The sequence below is a fragment of the Mustela putorius genome, unplaced genomic scaffold (assembly GCF_011764305.1).
Source record: "Mustela putorius furo isolate JIRA1106 unplaced genomic scaffold, ASM1176430v1.1 tig00000174_pilon_pilon_pilon, whole genome shotgun sequence".
Lineage (NCBI taxonomy): Eukaryota > Metazoa > Chordata > Mammalia > Carnivora > Mustelidae > Mustela > Mustela putorius.
Genome location: NW_025421304.1, coordinates 28295553 through 28319765, shown reverse-complemented (window position 1 = coordinate 28319765; position 24213 = coordinate 28295553). Strand labels below are relative to the sequence as shown.

Here is a 24213-nt window from a genome sequence, read left to right as displayed (position 1 = left end):
TTCATTTTTAGCAAAATTACCTCTGTGGTACGTGATCTGCTACCACACTAAGTCACTTTGTATGTTGCTGGCAAAACTACTCGGCACAAAGTAAATGCTCAAAAATAGATCTGTATTTCTTACCTTTTTCCAAATGATTTTATAACTTCAGCCATATACTCATGTTGCTCAAAACTAACAGCCATGGATAAGAATTCATTCACAAAGTTTGAGGAAAAAAGACAGTTACCCACTGCAAAATGAAAACTTTCAATGTTTTATTTTTGACTGCAGCTGTTTACAGAAATATAGTTGCGAGTATACAAATGTTCCAATAGAAGCAAAATATCTTTTTAATATTTAACAAGTTATCACAGATAGCTAAAAACATAGATGCAAATGAAATTCCCCCACAGAACAAACTGAAAATATCTGGTGTCAGTGCTCTGAAATCCCAACTATGAAAGCCATATACACAAAAATGTAATCCTTATATCATTGCAGGACAATGGAAGAAGGCAGTTCAGTGGTTGACCAGTGTGCTCAAGCAAAATAAAATAAAAGTAAAAAATTTAAATGGCAGAATGGTAGCTAAAGCACTTGAGAACAGGTTCATGAAATATCTGCACTATGTTAATTAAAAGACTGACTAAGTAAAAGAAGTGCATAAAACTCAGTAAAATTTGACCAAAAAAAGTAGCCACTACTTGGAGCTTATCACTTAGAAGGGAGCAAGGTGAGCAGATACATTCATTAGCTCAAAAGAAATTAGCTCAATGTCACTAGAATCAGTTTGTAGCTACTAAAGTCATAAACACTTCAGTGCAGGACAGTCCTTTATTGGACACATTAGTCTGATTCCAAAGCCACACTCAAACATCTGAGATGGGTGTGTGTGTGTGTGTGTGTGTGTGTGTGTGTGTGTTGTCCTGAGGTTCATTAACTAAAATAAGAAGCAACCCCTATAAACTATTTCAAACCAAATTACTTCTGGGGAAAAAAAGAGAGCAAGGATGATATCGTTAAACACAGGTCTTTTAGAAGAGATATTACGAGTTGGAGTCAAATAGAATTGTGGTAGAATTCTTTGGATATAGGAATATATTATGCAATAAAGTGGGGTAGAGGGGAAAGGGAATAAGAAAGAAGGAATGTACCTAGAGCATCTCCCCACAGTTTGCCTATGTATTGCCAGCACCAAGGTTTGTAGAGTAAGCCACTTATATTTCCACTGCTAGTATTAAGCAAAGACAGCAGTGGTGATATTTATAAAGTGAGTATACAATTATTTTTATTTTGAATGTGCATTTTTCTTCCGTGAGTTAATTAATTGGGTGATTTGTAAACAGTGGAAGGAAGATTACAGCAATAATTATGGAGGTACTGAATACACATGGAGATTAAAATGACTGGATAAATCTACTTATCTTGTTACTTTATATTTACCAGAGGCATACAACTGAGAAAGGCGAAATGCCCAGATTATATAATGCACTGTCTTGTCCAATATTTATTTTAGTAAATAATGCTTGTCTGAAGCGTTAAGTTCCAAGAATAGCTATATCTCTACTGCATCGGTTCTCATACAAACCAAGCTACTTTTAAATAAGTTTTATCTATTTAAAAAAGAAATTAAATAAGGTGCTTTGTTGACCTGGCCAGTTATCTTGTTAATATCTCAGATACAAATATAAATACAAGGAATGATATTCTGAGAGTTGGTCTAGCCAGACCAAAATTGTGGTCTGCTGGTAAAGTAAGAGGCAATGAAAAGAAAGCTTATATTATCACTGCCCACAATGTACCCATTTCATGGATAAACAGGAGACTTTAGCACCCGTCAATTGTTTTAGCTACTTAAATATCGTAACAATTAAAAGAAATATAGAAGATTGCACCTATATATTTAAATCAGTCATTTAATGTAAACTTTTTAGTAAATGGTAGTAGAATGCCAAACTAAGTTAACTGAATTATCAAGAACTAAACTGTTTATGTACATAAAACATGCTATATTTCTATAGGCAGTACTGAGAATAAATTATCATTGCCAATAAATGATTATGGATAACCAGGTTAAGCTGAATGTATATAAAGAACAATATACAACTATTTGTATGACTAGGAGGGAACCTTTCTAGATCTTACTGTATAACATTTTCCCCAGTGGTTTTCCAACGAGCATACATCAGAATCACCTGGAGGGCTTGTTAAAACACAGAATGCTAGGTCCCATGCAAGAGTTTCTGATTCAATATGTCTGTGACAGAGCCCAAGATCTGCATTTCTAACTAGCTCCCAAGTGATATGGATGTTGGCTGGTGGGCTGAGGACCATACTTTGAAAACCACTGGTTTATACTGTTTATGTAGAAAACTCTATACTACAAGGTTCTTATAAACATGACACAAAATATACTGGAAGAGACCTGGTTTTAATTAAGTCTCAAACATATAGATTAGTAAGCTGAACATTTAATATTTCTAAAATGATTTGCTGAAGTGTAATCATTTCCTCATATAGTCAATTACATTTCAAAGTCTTAAGTACTACTATACAGTCATTTTAGAAGATATTCACATAATACTCATACCAAGCTGGCTATCCAAAATAAAAGGGACATAAAGAGTTAAGATGTATTCATTAAGAAGGAATCATCACTATACAGCATTCTTGACTTCTTTGGAATGGTTAAAGTGCATAATATCTTTTGGGTATTAAGAATATTGCATAAAGGTTTGCAGTCTTCAGAGCCACTAAGTCAAAAAAATACTCACATGGGGAAAGCAGCTTTATCCCAAAGCTACTGTTATCCTGCCCTCTCGTTAGGCACCACCACTGCAATAAGGAGCTAGAACAGAGGCAAAATTAACAAAAACCAGAGGGATACTCAATTCAACTGTATTCTGTTGAAAGGAATCATTACCTTAGTTCTAGAGGGATTTCAATATAACTTCTTTATTTCCTTTGACACAATTTTTCATAAAGATTATGAAGGTTCTGACAGGAAAAAGGTGCACTATGATGAATTACATGGCCTTAACTAGTTAGAAAAGTTGATGTGACCAGCTTTTACCTAAACTATGTGTAGTGATTTATTTTCATCCATCTGAGTAAGATCAGAGAAGATGCTTTAAATACTTCCTTCCTGAAATTTATCTACAATCATTTGTGTACATGGAGTCTCAAAGATAATAAAATTTTCATTAGCATTCAGGTAAGACCTATCATTAGTTGATCAAGATGAAGATAAATTTAGATAATTTATATAAAGCTGAAACAATATAATTCTATATTACTTACCATCCCTCAAAGGAACAATTCTAGCAATGTATCTTCTCTGTTACTCTTAGGCCAAAGGGAGAAATTTATGAAATTGTTTTCTACAGTAATCAAAAAATGGAGAAAAGAATGGCTAAATGGAAAAATTGAAGTTGGGGCTATGAAATCATTTGTGTATTTGTTTTTGGCAATAGTGAAAAATGAAAATACAAGAAAGGGGCACTATCATGGTAAAAAGGCACTTTTTCCATAAGCATTTGACTTAGATATAAAATATTAATTTAAAAAAAATTTCCTGAAAGTGGAGTAAAAATAGAATTTTATTAATAAATGAGGCTAGAATGGCATGGGGAAAAATGGGATTAAAGAAGTAATTAGAGCACTGGGACAATTCACAAGTGACACTATGTTACTTTGATATTTACTGCATTCTGCATTATGAACATTATGTCCATGATTTAGTTTCAGTGACACAAATAGGCAGAGGAGAAAACCTCTTTTTAATATGTTATGAGATTCTACTAACCTAACTTACTAGTGCATGAACTCTGAGCTATTTTTCTAATAAAGCTGCCGAACTATATAGTTTCTGTCTCCACGGAGTCCCTCCTTATAACCAAAGCTGTGCAGATACAACACGGCTGCACTGAGTAGGGATGAAGCCTGTGGTCATGAAACAGAGTAAAGCTAACAGGCCTCATATAGTTTTTAATTAATTAGAAAAAAAATAAACTAGGAAACAGGTATTAGAGTTAGAATTAATTGTTCAAAAGGATTATTATCTTAGTTCTAGATGGGTTCAGATATAATTTCTCTCTCATTTCCTTTGACAATATTTTTCCTAGGCAGATTAACTGAAGTTGTGATGGACAAGAAATGCACTATAATGAAATTCTCAACTACAGCATATACAACATTACCAAAAAAGAAAAGGAAGGAAGATCTTTCACTAATTCTGCTTTTATAATAAAGCCCTTCAAAAACCTGTTCTAGGGAGACTGGTAAAAACAGATATCACTAAATAACAGTATAATACTCTAATTACAAAGGTAACATGATAAAGCTCTGAAGCAAATATGACTTCTACTTATCTTCTCCCATGTTGGTGTGGATATATAATGGAATGACAATAAGGAACAACACACACACACACACATACACATGCACAAGCACACGTGCACACGCGCGCACACCCCCCCACCACACACACACAGATAAGCTCCAAGCATTAAGGTGAGCTGCTAAAAGCAAGAGCAGTTGAATGTAACAATATAAAGGAATAAAAAAGGTTCATAGTTTATTTAGGTCCTTCTGCCATAAATAAATTTAATAAATTGTTGCTTCCAAGGCCTATGCAAGCTCTTGGAATCTCTCCCATTTGTAACAGTAATCTGGAAATTGTATTATTAGCACAAGTATCAACCACTGACCACTGAGCTAAATCTTCAGTAAGAAGAGAAATGCTTATTGAAACCAAATATTCAGAATGCTGTACTTAACAATGACCTTTAGGGGTAAGGAACATTAAACAATGTTAAAAAAAATTTATCATTATTGAATAAGAATATGGTAGCATAGCACAGCCCTTGTATAAATAACCACAAAATTTATGAAAATAAAAATAGGGTTTTCTGCCTCCATCCAATCAAGCCACTATACAGTTCAGGTGTATGTTCTGTTCTAAACTTAGATATTATTAAACAGAAAATTGGTCCCTGGTGACTTGGCATTGGCAATCAGCATTTTACAATGATAAGCCTCTTGCTAAACAACAGAACAGAAGTCAGCACACAAGCCAGTCTTCTTGCCACCACTTCATCCACAGAGCAGTGTTAACAAACATTTTAATTGGAACTTGGTGAACAAATAGACTTCCTGAGTCTCCTGTGTAATCTCTTAGAAAAAAAGTCAGAAAACTCAGAAATAAACTTACAGTATTTTATTTCTACTTCTTATTTTTATACCTGCCGGGTAAGCTACCTCTTTATAACTCTGCAATTAGAGTTTTACATTTTAAAACTGAAGCACTGGATTGTGTGGCTGTCCTTCTTATAACCTGAACTATATTGGGTAATTTTTCCTGACGGGGTGGGGAGAGATGATATATTGAGGAAAATGCTTTTGGTTCAGAGAATTTATAAAGTAGCTCTGGATATTACAAGATGGGGAAAATGTTATTAAAATTACAAACATGGGATTTTTTTTTAGTGTCATTATAAATAAAAGGCATAGAATACAGAAAGCCAATTAATAACAATAACAACAATAAAATATTAAATATATAGTGAGCAAGGACTGAATGGCTCATTCTTGTGAAACACCATTTGACATAACTGCCTAGATGGGTTTCCTTACTCTTAACATTTTGCTGAGTGAAAGATCCAGCAAACACATAGTAAGCTGCCTTTAGCCCACTAATAACATCAAGGAACTGCCTGATGGAATGGCCACAGATGAACAGGTCATATGTTTCAAAAGATACTTAAATACTCAATAAAGACATAACAAACCCCCCCCCCCACTGTTATCAGACGCCACGTTGTGGTAGAACATCAGACAAACTCACAAATTTAACCACAAAAATGTGTGGCAAAAAAAGAATAGTTTATATATATGTATATATATAAATTTCTATATTTATGCCAATGTACTCACTCAGTACAAATAGCAAAATAGTATACCATTTCCTAAATACAAAATATAGCTTTCCAAAAAAATGAAACACACATTAGATATAAACCATCCAAAACTTGAACGATTGAAAACTGTATTCAAAAGTAAATGACCCAGAGTAGGTCTCTTTCTGAAAAGTTCCCTTCATATCGGCAAGAAGCCTGTACTACTGAAAACGTAATTCAATGCCTCTCAATCAGAGAGAGAAAGAAAGAAAGGGTTGGGGGTGGAGGAAAGAATATATAAGAACAAAGAGAAAAAACAGATTAGAAGAGCACATTCAAAGAACTGAGGAAGACCACAAAAAGGGGGAAAAATCTGGCTGTATAAACAAAACCAACACCACAATTCCACAAAGGTCAACTAAATGTATAGGATAGAAAAAAATTAAAAACAAACAGAAAAGTAGCCTTCAACAAACAATTAACAGGCTATTTTTTTGTACACTTAAAAAAATAAATGAAACGGACATGAATACCAAAACATCTTATCTACATATAGAAGCCACACACAATTTGGCCTTAAACTGTATTAACAGCTTTCTACATGCCAAAAGGAAAAAAAGGCATAAGCATGTGTCCAGACAACAGGTTGTAGTGAGAAGAGAAGTGGGCATCCCATGGGTGTCAAGAACACCCAGAACTGTATAACTAATGCTACAACTGCAAATTCTGGAGTGTGTAATTTTGCTCTCTATAGATGTAACACAAGTTAATTCTTCATTTTAAGTCAATGATATGACCCTGTAAAGCCCAAGGCTTGTGGGAACCATCAGATAAATGACCACTTCAAACCGTAAAGCACTGAGGTGACAAGTGAATTACACCCACTGCAGTTCAGGGAGAAGTGATGTTTCAGGAAATTTTAGTTTGCCTTTTTTTTTTTTTTTAAATTAAAATGTACATTGTTTCCTATTAGAGGGAAATTTTGAAGACTTCAGAACAGCACCGTTCATGGAAAAAAATGCATTGTTTGTTACTCAGGAATCAGCTCCCCTCATTCCTGAATGGGTAGCCCCCAGCCCCAACTGTGCTGCAGGAATTGCTGGGTTACCCCACACCAAAGTGGCCTTTTCCTTTAAGTTGTTACAGGGTCACAAAGCTAACAGTATATTACTAATTGTCTAAAACAAAGTGAAGAAGAGGGGGAGAAGAATATAAATGAATATAAAAAGGGAACATCGGTCCACGACTGGGATAAGAAGAAAGCAGACTCAAATTGCTATGTCAGTTTTAACTGCTGTAGGAGGATATCAGAACATAATTTACCACACATTATCCCCTTCATTTTTTGATAGAGCAAGATAATTATTATTCTATGCACAGTTATGGCTAAACCCTTTAAGAGAAACACAGAGAATTAACAACTCTCTGAAAAATAAAATCAATAACATTCAGTTTGTGTGTTGTCTGCCTTTGTGATAAAGAAGCCTCTTATTTGTGTAGAGCTCTTAATACAGCTTACTTATCAGAATGTTACCCCTTCAGTTTCTCCGTAAAAGCTGAAAAAATATTCCTTCACTTTGGCCAATAGCTGTGCTTTTTATATTGAAAAATCACAGCCTTAGTTTTAGTTACTATTTGAACTTTCCTTTTTTAAAAGCCATTACTTGACTAAAACAATGCAGGAAATAAAATATGAAAAATGAAAAAAGAATGAAAGTAAACATGACATTATGAATTACTTTCTAATAGCAATAATAACTGAGCAGTCCAGCTTTCGGATTTAAAGTATACTTTTAAAGAAACAGTGCCTAGGAAAATAGCAACAATTAATTCTGTCAGCTGGAAACTCAAATAGATTCTCAGTCATCACTGTTATTAGGAATATAAAATATGAAGACGTTACCAACGGTGGCTAATCACTGCAACAGGCAGCACTGATGTGCTCTTTTGCAGTAAGAGTAAAATCTACCCATTTACTCAATCACAGTTTTTCATACTTTGTTTTGTTTTTAAAGTAACAGTTCAAAAATCCTCATGGAATCACATGATCTCAGGACATCTTGGAATCAGAATTTTCTTCATGGAATTTCTAAAAAAGAAGGAGAAGATGAATATAACTCACTAGGGAGTGAAATCATTTAGAAATTTCCCATTACCCTGGATGTCCCCAAAGTATATTATAGTACTATAAATGCTACTCCATTATATTTATACTTCCACAGACTTTTCTAACTCAGTCTATATTTCTTGAGGAAGGGAGAAATGAGATGTAATTATATCCAATATATAATACATTCGGTGGATGTTTGTTGGATATTCTGTCATTTCACAGCAAAGAAACTTAGCATCAGAAGGACAGCCTAGTACTAACAATACAACTATGAGCTATCATTCAGAGTAACTTATGCAGATCAAAAAAAGTGCCATCTTGGGACCTGGGTAGCTCAGTTGGTTAAGCCTCTGCCTTCGGCTCAGGTCATGATCTCGGGGTCCTGGGACTGAGCCCTACATCAGGCTCTCTGCTCAGCGGGGAGCCTGCCTCCCCCTCTTTTTCTGCCTGCCTCTCTGCCTACTTGTGATTTCTCTACCAGATAAATAAATAAATAAATTAATTAATTTTAAAAAAAAGTGCCATCTTGTGAGAAAGTCGTATTTCAAAAGAGGAGGGTCTAAAAGTGTTATTACTTAAACCCAAATCTGATACAGTTTGTATAAGAATAATACAATTTATCGATGCTTTTCAATAAAAAAGAAGCCAAAATGCAATACTTACTCATCCAGTTAAAAGGTGCCAGTCAAGTTGTTCCCTTGGTTTTGCAATGAAACAAGCAAATCAATCTTTTCAATGTTCTGGTTGGCGTTTATAGAGGATGCTAGTGAAGAATTTTCTGGCATTTGCTGAGAAAGAAGTGTTGTCACAGGTGGCTGGCCCTCATTCTGGGGTTGGCCTGGCTGACTTATGGCCATCAACTGATCTGGCAAGGTAGCTGGTCCAGAAGTTAAAAGCTGACTACAGTCTGCAGAGACATTTAAAATAGAGAAGCTACCTGATTAGTTACTTTCTGTTAGGATTCATAAGAAGATATTTATTAGTTGCCGGGGCAAATTCATAACTGTGCTTATTCAAAAAAGAACCAGAAGGGAGGCACGTGACAGCCCCCCAAAAAGGTTTTCACCAAATGGTACTGGAATTCATCCCAGGTCTCCTCTAAGTGATATACAAATACAACTTTGCTTCGTTAATCTTAAGGCCTACACATTTTCCTTGGTATATAAACATTAAAGATGAGTTTCTATCTCCTTGGAAACTACTTGCTTTAATTGGCAGAGACATTTTGTCATTCTTACTTCATTTTCCTTTCAAGTTTATAGATTAAAATGGCAAACACATTCATTTACATTCATGACCACATTTCGTCCTCCCAATATCCTTTTTGAGTAAGTACATAATATTATCACCATTTAAGATATGGAAACTGAAGCTTTTGCAGGTCACATAACTTGTCCACGATTTCATAGTATATAAGTGGTATAGCTGGGACTTGAACTCAGTTTTAAGTATAATCTGTGCTCTTAAGACCCCTGTGTTTTGCTTCCTTTTAATAAAAATAATAATGATCTGACCATTTCAACTAGTAACATTTAAGAAATAAGAAATCAGAAAGAGTTTCTTACTATTTTGAATGCCAAATAAGAACATTCCGGAAGTCTGTTGAGATGAGCCAGGAGAATTCTGTAGTTGGTTCATTGTGCCTCCAGTAGTGTTGTGAAACAAAGTCGCCTGTGGCTGAGGTGAAGATGTGGCTCCCTGGATTCCAGGCATGTTGTTCTGAGGGGAATAAAGAGGAGACTGCTGCATGTCTTGTTGGTTCATACTAGTCTGCAAAGCAGACATGGATGCTGGAGAGAGGAACAGTGTTACTTGCTGTTCTTGAGAATTGGGTGACCCTTGGACCAACTGAATCTGAGGAGAGGTATGGAATAAGGAGGTTTGTGGCGACTCAGACTGGGTAGAACCTGGGTTCTGAAGAGAGGAAACTGGAGGCTGGTTCTGAAATTGCATGGGCTGCTGCTCTTGATTCATTGGAGCCATATTATTTTGTTGGTGAAAGATGGATTGGTTCTGTTGCTCCTGATTAGCCATTGGATTCTGACTTGGGTTGAACATCATGTTTGGTGGTGGCTGCTTTTGAGATGCCATCGTGGCCATGGTGTTCTGATTACTGAACAAAATGCTCTGCTGCTGCTGCTGCTGCTGCTGCTGCTGCTGTTGCTGCTGCTGCTGCTGCTGCTGCTGCTGCTCCTGGGACGGAGAGTTACTCTGGATAGCGACTATCGAGTGCTGAGACTGGAAGATTGTTCCTTGTTGGTTCTGAGGCATTGGGTTAGGAGGCAGGGAGCCCAGTGACACTTGAGGCTGGAACATACCTTGCTGGGAGGGTTGTGCCTGTTCCTGGGAAAGCATAGGGGTCTGGATGTGTGATATTGGAGCCTGCTGTTGGAAACCAGCTTGCTGCTCAGTGTTAGATGTTGACTGAAGTGGAGAAATGGAGTTCTGAGCTGCAAAAAATGAAATCTGTTCTTCTTGGGCTACAGTGTTACTCTGAAGATTATTCATTGGACTTTGGGAAAGAAACAGGTTGGCCGACTGCTGGTCTTGAGGAACAGAAGAGCCCTGGAGCACAGCCATGGTACTCTGAGAGTGAAACATTGGAGGCTGCATTTGTTCAGAGGACGTTGTAGAAGTCTGACTGTGGACAATAGGACTTGGGCTGTGGAAAATAGAACCTTGAGTTTCCTGGGAAAGGTTCTGAGCATCAGCAATAGGATTTTGAGGATGAAAAAGTGGAGCCTGTGAATGAGAAGACTGCTGCAAAAAATTCCCAGACTGGAGTGACATCATCTCATTACCTTGCTGGAATAAACCATTACCTTGCTGCTGAGTACCATTATTCTGCACACTCATCATACTTTTCGTAGATGAAAAAAGGTTAACTTGAGATTGACTGTCCCCACTATGTTGCATTTGGACCATGGTCTGAAAGACACTGTTCTGAATCTGCTTTGCTTGTGCTCCAGGTTCTTCTCCATCTCCTGAACTTGATGTCTGGAACATGGTCGTACCAGGGGTTGCAACCTGTTGTGTGGTAGTTGTAGTAGTTTCATTTCCAGAAACTGCAGGTGGAGAAGAAAACAATTCACACTGCATTTGCATGTCCTCATTGGTAGATAACGCACTTATGATGTGAGACGTCTGCTGGTAAACTGGAGATTGCTGAAGGTTCCCATTTGCTGATGCAGGGGAAGGAAATAGCTCGGACTGGATCTGGGCAGCCGCCTGACAAATACTCTGCTGCATCTCCATCACCATCGCAGCTGATGATTCCATCACTTGTTGCTGTTGCTGTTGCTGCTGCTGACTGGATAATGTGTTTTCAGTCGGTGGATGAACACTTTCAGCTCTTCCAGCTATTAAATTATCTGGTCTAGTATGGACTGCTGGTTCTGTTGAGGAAAACATTCCAGGGCTTACACTATTTTGAATTTGACTGACTTGTTGAAAAATGTCTGCACTAAGCTGTTCTTGAACATTCTCATTACCATCTGGAGCAGAAAATAAAACTGAAGATAACTGTTGTTGTGCCTCTAAAACTTGTTGGACCAAGTCAACATTCCCACTGCTGCCACTGGCAGTACTGCCTGTAAAACTTCCGGCTTGCAAATGCTGAATCGTATTCTGTAGTTGACTCACGCTATTTGGTGACGGGAAAATATTGGATGAAATCTGCTGCTGTAAAGTCTGCGCTTGTTCTTGTAGTGGTGACTGCTGCTGTGGCTGGGATGATTCAGTCAGGTGTGACAAATTAACCACTGTACCATCTGACTGTAGCACTTCTCTAGACTGGGTTTCTCTGGTCTGAAACTGGGTTGCCTGCTGCAGTAGTGCATCACTGGTGGGCAACTGACTAGAAGCAGAAACTGCTGGAAAGGTACCAGGCTGTGAGATGTCCTGTGTCTGGATAGTTGTCAGGGTCTCTGGGTTGTATGTCTTAGGCTGAATCTGCTGCTGCTTTTCATTTTCAGAAGGTAAGTGGGAAGAGGATGACGATGAAAAAGACCCATTTCCTGCTATGTTAGAGATATTTTCTAATGTTTGTTGAGTTGATCCAACTGTCTTTGTAGTCTAAAAAATAAAAATCCCCAAATAATATGTCTATATAAATATTAAATTAACTATAAGATACTTCAAAAATTATTATTCTAAAAACATATGTTTATGCAGGACCAATTTTCCACTCTACCTTATTTTTTCAGAAAACAGGTTAAGACTAGGATCCTCTGATGATACCATGATATCTGACTGTCATTAGGATATCTTTCTAATAAATGTTGTAAGCACAGATAGCCAAACAAAAACTAATCAGTTTTGACTAAATCAGTTTTGACTAAAAACTAATCAGTTAGACTAAACTAATCGTCAAACAAAAAATAATCAGTTATTGATGTGCTTAGGACAGGAAGAACACATTAATTCTATTGTTCATGAATTAATAGTAAATTTAAAAATACTTCCATCTTGTGGATCAATGGTAACATTTTGGAGGGAAAAGAATAAGTGAAAAAGGGAAAGGGAGTTACAGAAAAAAAGACTTGGGGGGAAAAATGTCTCCAATTCCGAAAATACTACACCTACACTTTCGTTAATACCCCATACCCCACAAGTCTAGCTAATATTAATTCTTCCCCTTCCAAGGTATATTGCAAGTCACTTTGCAGGCTATTTTAATAGCATGTTAAATCACTCTGAAAAGCAAAACTCATTACCTGCATCTAAATAGAAACACATGTGAAATAAACAGGAAAAGTAAAAAGCACAAACATGGAGAGAAGAAATTAAACTAGCAATTTTTATAACTGAGATGAAGATGTGGAGTACTAAACAATGTAACTCACCTTAAAAATAGGGGAAGATCTTTTTTCTGCTGTTACTTCCATTGGAGTAACATCTTCACTCTTAATCATACTGCTTGATATGAGTGGAGTGATCAGAGCATTAGGAAGAATATTTACCTTATCTAAATTACAACCAGTAGTTTTCATTGCTGTACACAAACACACACAAAAAGAAAGAAAAGTTTAAAATCACTAACATCATCATTTCATCATTTCATTCTATGATATGCTGATGCTTTGTCATTATTTATTTATTTATTTTTAAAAGATTTTATTTTATTTATTTGACAGAGAGAGATCACAAGTAGGCAGAGAGGCAGAGAGAGAGAAGAGGAAGTAGGCTCCCTGCTGAGCAGAGCCCAATGCGGGACTCGATCCCAGGACCCTGAGACCATGACCTGAGCCGAAGGCAGCGGCCCAACCCACTGAGCCACCCAGGCACCCCAACTTTGTCATTATTTAAATGTCTACTTTTTTTTTTTTTAAAGATTTTTTCTTTATTTATCTGACAGAGATCACAAGTAGGCAGAGAGGCAGGCAGAGAGGAGGAAGCAGGCTCCCCGCAGAGCAGAGAGCCCAATGTGGGGCTCGATCCCAGGATCCTGGGATCATGACCTGAGCCCAAGGCAGAGGCTCAACCCACTGAGCCACCCAGGTGCCCCTAAATGTCTACTTTTTGATGCTATGCTGGCAGCATGAGATATAAAACTGGTGTAACAAAATGTGTCCTCCCTTTTTTGAAGCAGTAGAGGCTTGATGACTTCTGATAGGAGCCTGAATGAGACTGGGTTAAGTATCAACAAACTTACATAGTTCAATTATCAAGCTATATTCCTTAGGGTCCTTTCAAAGTACCATGAATTACATTAATCAACATTTCCACAATATATTAGAGGATACAGCTTAGAAATACCCAAGGTAAAGCTACTCAGCTACAACTCTCCTCTTAGCATACGGTTGCCTGGCCACATAAAGTCAAAAACATTTTAAGAGCTATAGGATTGTCTGAACATTGCTCTCCTCTACAGAACTCATGTGTGTCATTAGAATATGCCACCAAGAACCAGATAGACTTTGCTTTTCTAGCTTAATGTCTTAGAAAACTTGTATATGCTAAGTTGACATAAGTACATTTCTCTTTCATTTTTATTTTTTAAAAATATTTTATTAATTTATTAGAGAGAGAGAGAGCATACACGAAAGAGAGAGAACGAGAGAGTGAACATCAGCAGGGGAAGGGCAGTAGTGAGGGAAAAGCAGGCTTCCTGCTGAGCAGGGAGCCCAAGCCCCAGCCTGACACTGGGCTCAATCCCAAGACCCTGGGATCACAACCTGAGCCAAAGGCAGAAGATTAACCTACTGAGCCACCCAGGTGTCCCAGCACATTTCCCTTTTAGACAGGACTTAAATTATTTTTTCATTTCAGAAATTTAAAAACTATTTTAGGTTTATCAATTAAATTTCCAAAGCAAAACCAGCAAGTATTTTCTACTTTCTTCTACTCCAGTTTGCAGAAATAGTTACAGATTTACACTAAAAACAGATAATCCATAGCAGATAAGGTAGGTTCTACCATTTCATTATATTTATTTTTTGTCCTTGATTCCTTTTCTTTGACTTCTTTTTTTGTCTAAGATCTGTGCGACTAGCACTTAGTGCAGCCTAGTAGTATCACTAATGATAGTCTTCTGAACAGAACACCTAGCCAAATTCTGACCTAAGAGTTTACCACTACTTTGAAACCCTATGAGAAAAACACAAATTCCCCAGAAGGCATAGCTGTTAAACTTCTTAATTTAATACTGAGAAGAAATATTGGCTCTAAAGAGGACTTTATTTATTTATTTTTAAAAAGATTTTATTTTATTTATTTGCCGGAGAGAGATAGATCACAAGCAGTCAGAGCAGCAGGCAGAAAGAGAGGGAAGCAGGCTCCCTGCTGAGCAGAGAACCTGATGCAGGGCTCGATCCCAGAACCCTGAGACCATGACCCGAGCTGAAGGCAATGGCTTTAACCCACTGAGCCACCCAGGCACCCCCAAAGAGTACTTTAAAATGGTACATGGTGTATGAACAGGATAGCTATCTTTTTTTTTTTTTTTTTTAAAGATTTTATTTATTTATTTGACAGAGAGAAATCACAAGTAGACGGAGAGGCAGGTAGAGAGAGAGAGGAAGGGAAGCAGGCTCCCTGCTGAGCAGAGAGCCCAATGCAGGACTCGATCCCAGGACCCTGAGATCATGACCCGAGCCGAAGGCAGCGGCTTAACCCACTGAGCCACCCAGGCACCCCAGGATAGCTATCTTTGTAATAACTTGATTTTAAAATATTTGAATTCTGGTCTTCAATTTGTCTTACAGCTAACTGGCTAAAAACAACTCCTGTGGGAACTGATTATCTTCAGGGAAAGGGAAATGCTCACTTAACTTCTGATATTCTATACTTTATTACTTTGAAAAATGGATCATTTACTCAGGAGTTTTCAGACCTATTTTCACCTAGATTCAAAGCAACTCCAATCTAATTTTGACTGAGAAAAAATTTCAGATCATTTACAAGGCAGGTATTTAAAAGTATTTTAGAGAGGCACCTGGGTGGCTCAGTGGGTTAGGCCTCTGCCTTTGGCTTGAGTCCTGATCTCAGGGTCCTGGGATCGAGCCCCGCCATCAGGCTTTTTGCTAGCAGGGCACCTGCTTCCCCTGCTCTCTCTGCCTGCCTCTCTGCTTACTTGTGATCTCTCTCTCTCTCTCTCTGTGTCAAATAAATAAAATCTTTAAGAAAAAAAAAAAAGGTTTTTTTTTTTTGTGGTGTGATACAAGACAGACTGATCTGTTGGTTCTGGTTTATGCAAAACCTGTATTGGGCCCTCTTTGGTTTTACTGTTAGTACATCAGGCCCACGGCTACTTGGCAGTTGTGGGGCATGCAGTGGGTCGACCGTATCAAGTTCTGCTATTGCTACTACACATGTGGGTGAGGGATGAGTCAGCCCTCAGATTTTGCTAGTGGATCAGCTGCTGTCACTAGGTATAAGTCATGCCACCAAGACTCTGCCAGTCTTTGCTTTTCCTAGTTTTCAACAGCAGGCTATTCATGCTTATTTATTGATTTATTCTTCTTCTCTGTGCCTGTTGCCAGTTCTGGGCCGCAGACTTCTCTGGTGCCCAATTCAGAAAAAAGGCAGATTAAAGAAAACCCAGGAAACTCACTTGGTGTCAATCTTCAAGTTCTATGGTCCCTAGCCAGTCCACTTTCTTCTCTCTATATTTCAAAGTGCTTTTATGATTGCTCAATTATTTCCCAGGTAATTTGGTAGATTTAGACGGGAGGGACAGGGAAAAATAAATCTATACTATTATGTCCCAGAACCCACAACTATATCTTTAATGGATGTGTAAACAATATTAAATGGCTTGAGAGAGTTCATCCTATCTTTCCTTCCTACATTTTCATTATATATTTATGATCCTTTACAAAGTATCAGGCACCGTTTCAGGTTCCAGTGATGATTAAGATGGATAAAGTACTACTGCCTGGAAATTACATTTTAGTGAAGGAGGGGAAAAAAAACCCAAACATGTGAAGTCTGTGTATTATGTAAGGGCTAGGGAAGAACTTTTAAGCAAATTCAGAAAATCTACAAGGTAAGTAAGATAGACATATTTAATCATCCAAATAGCAAACTGAATTTGTGAAGAATAATGGTACTGACAGTTTATGCCAAACAACTTTTATTTTTATTTATTTACTTATTTTTCAAGATTTTATTTATTTATTTGAGAGAGAGAGAGAGAGCATGAGAAGGGAGAGGTCAGAGAGAGAAGCAGACTCCCCATGGAGCTGGGAGCCTGATGTGGGACTCAATCCCAGGGCTCCAGGATCATGACCTGAGCTGAAGGCAGTTGCTTAACCAACTGAGCCACCCAGGCACCGCCAAACAACTTTCAAATAGTGTTCACTTCCATTCATGCCAAATAATCTTTGAAACTTAGAACAGTCTTTACTATAAGTTAAATGACAAGTGAAAAATTTAAACCAATGTGGGACGCCTGGGTGGCTCAGTTGGTTAGACGACTGCCTTCGGCTCAGGTCATGATCCTGGATTCCCGGGATCGAGTCCCGCATCGGGCTCCCAGCTCCATGGGAAGTCTGCTTCTCTCTCTGACCTTCTCCTCGCTCATGCTCTCTCTCACTGTCTCTCTCTCAAATAAATAAATAAAATATTAAAAAAAAATTTAAACCAATGTTTAGTACTCAATTTAATTTTTTTAATTTAATTTTTTATCTTCAAAAAATTAATCATGATTTTAATTGATAAAACTGTCAAATAAGGTTTGAATTGTGAAAAATAACGTGTGTGTTTCTTTCTCTTTAACTTAAAAAAATTTTTTTTTTTTACTTGTGTGTTTATCCATTTTTTTAGCCTTTTAAGATTTTGACCAAATGACTAAATCATTTATTACTGAAAATTAAACAGGACATTTAAAACCTTCCAACCAGGGCACCTGGGTGGCTCAGTTGGCTGAGCTACTGCCTTCAGCTCAGGTCATGATCCTGGAGTCCTGGGATCAAGTCCTGCATTGGGCTCCCCGCTCTGTGGGGAGTTTGCTTCTCCCACTGACCTCTCTCCTCTCGTGCTCTCTCTCATTCTCTCTTTCTCTCTCAAATAAAAATATAAAATCTTTAAAATAAATAAATAAATAAATAAAAACCCCTTCCAACCTTCAACTCATTATCTTGTATAAGAAATTTCACATTGGATTAGATTAGTGACCCTTCAGTCTGATACTCTATGTAAGTACCATCAAAAATTTTTGGAGGGGCGCCTGGGTGGCTCAGTGTGTTAAAGCCTCTGCCTTCAGCTCTGGTCATGGTCCCAGGGTCCTGGAATCAAGCCCCACATTGGGCTCTCTGCTCAGCGAGGAGCCTGCTTCCTCCTCTCTCTCTGCCTCTCTGTCTACTTGTAATCACTGTCAAATAAATAAATAAAATCTTTGAAAAAAAATTTTTTTGGAGAAAAAAAATTGGAGAAAAGCAGGGATGATGAAGTTGGTAAAAAAAAAAAAAGACCACAAATATCCTTAACTTTCTTTAATGATTCATTAATTATAGATTTATTCTTCTAATAAACATGGCTTAAATTATTTTTGCTTAGATGTGTTACCTTATGCACAAGAGCTCAACCTATCCATTTTTAACACTAGGTAAGTCACCTTGGGCAAATTATTTAACCTCTCTGGAACTTTGGTTTCTTCATCTGTGAAATGAGAATAATAAATTACCTACCTCATAGAATTTGGAAGATTAAATGAGACAGTTCCAGTAAAGAGTACGGCATATTGCCTAGCACTTTAAAATACATTCGATAAATGCAAGCTATGGTTATCCATTATACAGATTTGTAAATTTTCCTGTAGTTGAATCAGATACATTTTGCAGTTTACTTACTACTGCATAATTCCTCACCAATCTACTCTGGAAGTGTTCATGGTCAGAAATTAAAATGATAAGCTATACTGAAAATGGTATATATACAAATGCTGAATTTTACTACTGACAATATAAAAAAGATCCATTGTATTTGATTAAGTATTTTTAATTTTAAAATTTAATTTGATTAACCCATGAGTTTCATGGCAGTAAAAGATAAATAATGCCTAGAATTATAATAAATCAACGGCCAATATGTAATTGACATTTTCATATGTAATGGCAAAAAAGCATCACCGGTGAGTATCTAGTTGTGTTAGAAATCTCTTAAGAAAAAAATTTAATCCCTTCTGGCTCCTCTGCCACCTGAGGTATCATAGGCTGGGCACAGTGTGGTTTGCATGCTGGAAAAAAAAAAGAAAAGAAAAGAAAAGAGAGGAAGAGAGAGAAAAAGAGAGGACGAGAGAGAAAAAGAGAAGAAGGGAGAGAGGAAGGAAGGGGTGGAGAAAGGGAGGAAGAAAGACAGACCTAATCTCTTTTACATTAAAACATCCTGAAGATATCTTCATTGTTTCTTGGGACTGGAAGGGAGTAAATAAAGATGTCAGAAGGAAGAATATTAACTAAAAAAACTAAAGAAACTTTGCAAATACTGAATTCTTTCAAAACAGTTCAAATTTTGGTCTCTTCAATTTCAAAATTTCAATGTCAAGTACTAATTTTGGTAGCAAGAAGCTTTATAGACTCTATTTTACATAAATTATTTTATTTTATATTTTAATGTTTTTAACATTGGGGAATAAAAAACAAAACAAAAAAACCTCCTCTACTCCAACATATACTTTAAAACAGTTTGTTCATATGGTGAATAAAGGGGAAATACAAGTTGGGAAACAAGTTTCTGCATTCAGTAAAGTTAAACAAATATTTATTTTGTGATATAGAAGACACCCTAAGTGTTCCCAGTACACAAAAGAAAACATAATGGTAAGAGTTGCTAGACAAAATAGCATTTTTGGAAAGAAACGAGTTGGTACCTTTCATGGCCTCTTCAAAAGAGCAAGGTCTTGAAGGACTAGATATTTCTTTCTTCACATTTACATTCAAAGCACCAGCTGTTGCTAATAAAGCAAAACAAAACAAAAAGATTGATGTATTTATTTAAGCTTTTCTTAAAAAATATGTATCTTAAAAATCTTTAATTGAAATACTTCCCATAAAACATTATTATTTTTTTAACAGAAAATCTAAGCAGAAATGAGTCATTTTTTTGTTTGTTTTGTTGTTTTTCAGATTTTATTTATTTGTCAGACGGGGGCGGGGGGGGGGTCCACACAAGCTCGGGGAGCAGCTGGCAGAGGGAAAAGCAGACTCCCCGCTGAGCAAGGAGCCCAATGTGGGGCTCAATCCCAGAATCCTGGAATCATCACCTGAGCCAAAGGTAGACACTTAACGACTGAGCCACCCAGGCACCCCCAAGAAATGAGTTCTTATAACCATCAATCTATGCCCTAAAATTCAGCAATCAAATGGGCAGTAGCACATGCTCACTTATGAAAACAAAAGCAACAGCAACTTAAAAAAAATTCTTCTTATAACAGTATTCATGTTGATATGTGATTAGTAGAATACTGTTATGAAACTTTTGTTTTTCTTTGTAGGCTACATGCCAGCATGGAGCCCAATGCTAGGCTTTAACTCATGACCCTGAGATCAAGACCTGAGCTGAGATCAAGAGTCGGATGCTTGTTTAATTGAATGAGCCACCCAGGCACCCCGAAACTGACACAAAACTTTTATGTATTAATTAACTTACTTATTTATTTGACAGAGCAATCACAAGTAGGCAGAGAGGCAGGCATAGAGAGAGAGGGGGAAGCAGGTTCCCCAATGAACAGAGAGCCCAAAGCAGGACTTGATCCCAGGACCCTGAGATCATGATCTGAGCCGAAGGCAGAGGCTTTAACCCACTGATCCACCCGGGTGCCCTGACACGAAACTTTCAAAAATTATCAAATATAGTGTAATACCAGATAACAAAAATTCACCATTCATCTACATAATTTACTTTAAAAATCTGATTGAGAAACATGTCAACTAACTGAACTAAATTTGAAAAAAGCTGATGAACATGGAGAATATGTAACATTACAATTATTCCTTTTGTGAAGCCTTGGAAAAAAATAATCTTTGTATATTATTAATGGAGAATCACTGGACTATTACATCTAGTCATATCAACTACAGCTATTATGGCAACTTAAAATTTAATGGGCCAAGAATAGGGTTTAGTTCTGAAATGATAAAGTTAAATAAATTCCAAGTTTTTGCTTAAAATGCTTATACAGTAATTTTTAAAAAGTATTTTAATTTCTATTTTTCAATGTATTTATTTTATATTCCCTAACTTATTCAGAATGGGAAATGAGTCACCTTACTTTCAATTTCTTTTAAATTTTTACTTTTATTGACTTATTTTTAAGTAAACTGTATACCCAATATGGGCCTTGAACTAATAACCCTGAGATCAAGTGTGGTATGTGCTACTGACTACACCAGCCAGGAGCCCCACCTTATTTTCTAATTTCTTATTTTCAACATGACAATGTGAAATGATATTTATAAAGAGACTATAAAGAGCTAATTATGAATAAAAAGACAAAATGTGCACATCTAAGAATGAAGTTAAATAACTTATCTTAGTGTGCTACACAGGCGGTCCAACAAATGACATACAGAGAATTGAATGGAAAAGAAATCCACAGACAATTTTATTTTATTTATTATTATTTTTTTATTAAGGTTTTTTTTTTAATTTGACAGAGAGAGAGAGAGAGATCTCAAGAAGGTAGAGAGGCAGACAGAGAGGGGGAAGCAGGTGCTCCCTGTCGAATAGAGAGCCTAACGTGGGGCTTGATCCCAGAACCCTGAGATTATGACCTGATCTGAAGGCAGAGGCTTACTTAACCCACTGAGCCACCCTGGCGCCCCCACAATTTTAAACCATAACATTAATTCTAGCAATTACAAATTTTATGTATGTATGTATGTATGTATGTATGTATGTATTTAGAGAAAGTGCATGTGTGAGCGGGGTGGGAGGGGCAGAGGGAGAGAGAGAATCTCAAGCAGGCTCCATGCCTAGTGTGGAGCCTGACTCCGGCTTGATCCCATGACCCTGAGATCATAAACAGAGATGAAATCAAGAGTTGGACAGTTAACCAACTGAGCCACCTAGGTGCCCCAACAATTACAGATTTTAAAACAGAAACTAATCTTTGAAAACACTTCAAATTTTCACTTTTAAAATCAAGTTTTAGTCAGTTGTTGGTCACAGCAACAACAACAGCATAAATTTTACATCCCTCATTTCTTTTTTTTTTTTTAATTTTTTATAAACATATATTTTTATCCCCAGGGGTACAGGTCTGTGAATCACCAGGTTTATACACTTCACAGCACTCAGCAAAGCACATACCCTCCCCAATGTCCATAATCCCATCCTCTTCTCCCAAACCCCCTCCCCCCAGCAACCCTCAGTTTGTTTTGTGAGATTAAGAGTCACTTATGGTTTGTCTCCCTCCCAATCCCATCTTGTTTCATTTATTCTTCTCCTACCCACTTAAGCCCCCATGTTGCATCACTACTTCCTCGTATCAGGGAGATCATATGATAGTTGTCTTTCTCTGCTTGACTTATTTCGCTAAGCATGATACGCTCTAGTTCCATCCATGTTGTCGCAAATGGCAAGATTTCATTTCTTTTGATGGCTCCCTCATTTCTTATAGAAATCACCACTGCTGAGTCACTACAAAAAACAGCTAATGTGATTTGTGTGTCTTAACAGATGGAAGTAAAAGCTTTGGTGACTAGCAATGAAAGAAAGTTTTACGACCCTCTAAAGTATCTAAATGCTTGAGAACATGCACATGCAATGTGTTTTTTTTGAGTACTAGACTCAGAGGGCTTTAGAGAGGCTCATGTCTGACAGTGTGCGCAGAGCCAGTTTATGTTCACTTGAACCACTGCCCTAATCCTACTTTTAGACCACATACCAAGTACCCCAAATCCCCAAATTTTCTGCATAACTATTTTAACCTATGTGTATAGTCTTGGGCCTATAGAGTGAACAGAGCTTGGAAACACTGGTTGGTGCACAAAGGCACCCTAGGGATAGAATGAAGCTAAGAAAGGGAAAAGAAGAGGGCACCTGGGTGGCTAAGTCGGTTGGGAGACTGCCTTTGGCTCAGGTCATGATCCTGGAGTCCGAGTGTCAAGTGCCGCATCAGGCTCTGATTCTCCCTCTAACCGACCCTCCCTCCTCTCATTCTCTCACACTCAAAAAAACAAAATTAAAAAAAAAAAAAAAAAGATGTGCGCCTGGGTGGCTTAGCTGATTGGGCATCTGCCTTCGGCTCCAGTCATGATCCCAGGGTCCTGAGACAGAGTCCCACATCAGGCTCCTTGCTCAGAGGGGAGCCTGGCTCTCACTCTGTCCTCGGCTCCCCCTGCTTGTGCACTCTCTCTCTATCTGACAAATAAATAAAAATCTTTAACAAAAATTTAAAAAAAAAGGGGGGGGGGGAAGAAGACTGGCAGGCTGAGGAATACTTTTTCTTCATGTTGCCATATTTGGCCTAGAACTCCCAAGCATTCTGATAATCCTAAATTCAAATCTTGCCTTCCAGGTTGATATGAAAGTATCTTAGTCAAATCATAACTTTAAAATATTGAGACAAATAGTATTATGGTTGCCATTTCTACACTGACTTGTGCATATTAGGGTAAGCCTAGTTTTTGCTGTTATAATTCTACACAACTGAATATTCAAATGTTTAACTATAGTCCCAGATGAATCACAACAGCAATTAGTTTATCATAATGAGATAGTGCAAATTTTCTATAACCACGTTTTCCCAAAATCATATTCTCAGACATGTATACCTGAAATGATTATATTTTATAAAACACAAAAAAGTGAAATTATAGGAAGATTCTTTAATTAGCTATAACATAAAGGCAGAAACTGAAGCATAAGGTCTTATTACAAAGCTTGCATACTATGTATTTATTTAAGAGCTTCTGATACCAAATGTTATAGTGAATATAAAATATGAAAGGAAAAACTTAAAATGTGGCCAAAGATAGCCAATTAGTATATGTTGTAAAGCAGAAGACTTAAAAGTTGTTTAATCTGACAATTTTCAACGGGGGATTTCTAATCATCAGCATGTATTACTAATAAATGAGGATTCTTAGTGCTAATACTAAGTCCTGATGTTCTTCATAATTGATTAATAAAAACAAACAAATAGCCATAAAACCTCAGTATTCTCAGGACTGTAAAATCTTTAAGGCTATTCCTCGACCACACATATAAACTTCCCTCTTCCCTTCCACACAGATGATAGAGAAGCTCATTAGGAAAAATGTTTTTCTGTATCAATTATGCCAGCTTTCCCCCAACATGAATAAGCTCCTCATCACAAAATATATTAAATGCCACTATTTAAGTAATTAGCAGTTACTAAAATGCTTTAAATACCATTAGTTTAAAGCCAAACTTCCTTGGACTTTGGAAACCTTCCTAGAAAGAAAACAACCAAATATTTGATCTTTGAGTATCTACTCTTTCCTATTTTTACTGAAACTATTACTTCTAAACTTTGCCTTTTCCTGTCTGAAAATTTTACTGCTAATCTTTTGTTCTGAAACAAATATTAATTTCATTAATGCTATATACTGTGGCATACTTTTGTAGCAAAATAGTGAATAAGCAAATGCTGTGAAATTCAGACATGATTTTTTAAAAAGGGGAGAGGTGAGTGATAGAAAGTAATTAGTAAGACCAGATATAACTGTCCCAGCTACTGTTTCCATCGCTTTCTCTCGCCAGGACTCTTTTTCCCCTGCCACCTTTATTCACTTTGGACTTGTCTGACTCCTGAAA

At 37.1% G+C, this 24213-nt stretch overlaps 1 protein-coding gene across 7 annotated transcripts in view; it reads right to left on the bottom strand.

Moving 5' to 3' along the window:
* Positions 1 to 240: 240 nt before the first annotated feature.
* The window catches only part of NFAT5 (nuclear factor of activated T cells 5), a 115416-nt gene continuing 91443 nt past the window's right edge, over positions 241 to 24213 (bottom strand). For all 7 annotated transcript variants that reach the window (XM_004744545.3, XM_004744546.3, XM_045076238.1 and 4 more), the window contains 5 exons: positions 19301 to 19384; positions 12834 to 12982; positions 9555 to 12063; positions 8653 to 8896; positions 241 to 7968 (listed from right to left, as the gene is read on the bottom strand). In XM_004744545.3, coding sequence (XP_004744602.2) covers positions 8661 to 8896; positions 9555 to 12063; positions 12834 to 12982; positions 19301 to 19384 — 2978 coding nt within the window. In that variant the 3' untranslated portion in view covers positions 241 to 7968; positions 8653 to 8660. The remainder of the gene's footprint in view (positions 7969 to 8652; positions 8897 to 9554; positions 12064 to 12833; positions 12983 to 19300; positions 19385 to 24213) is intronic.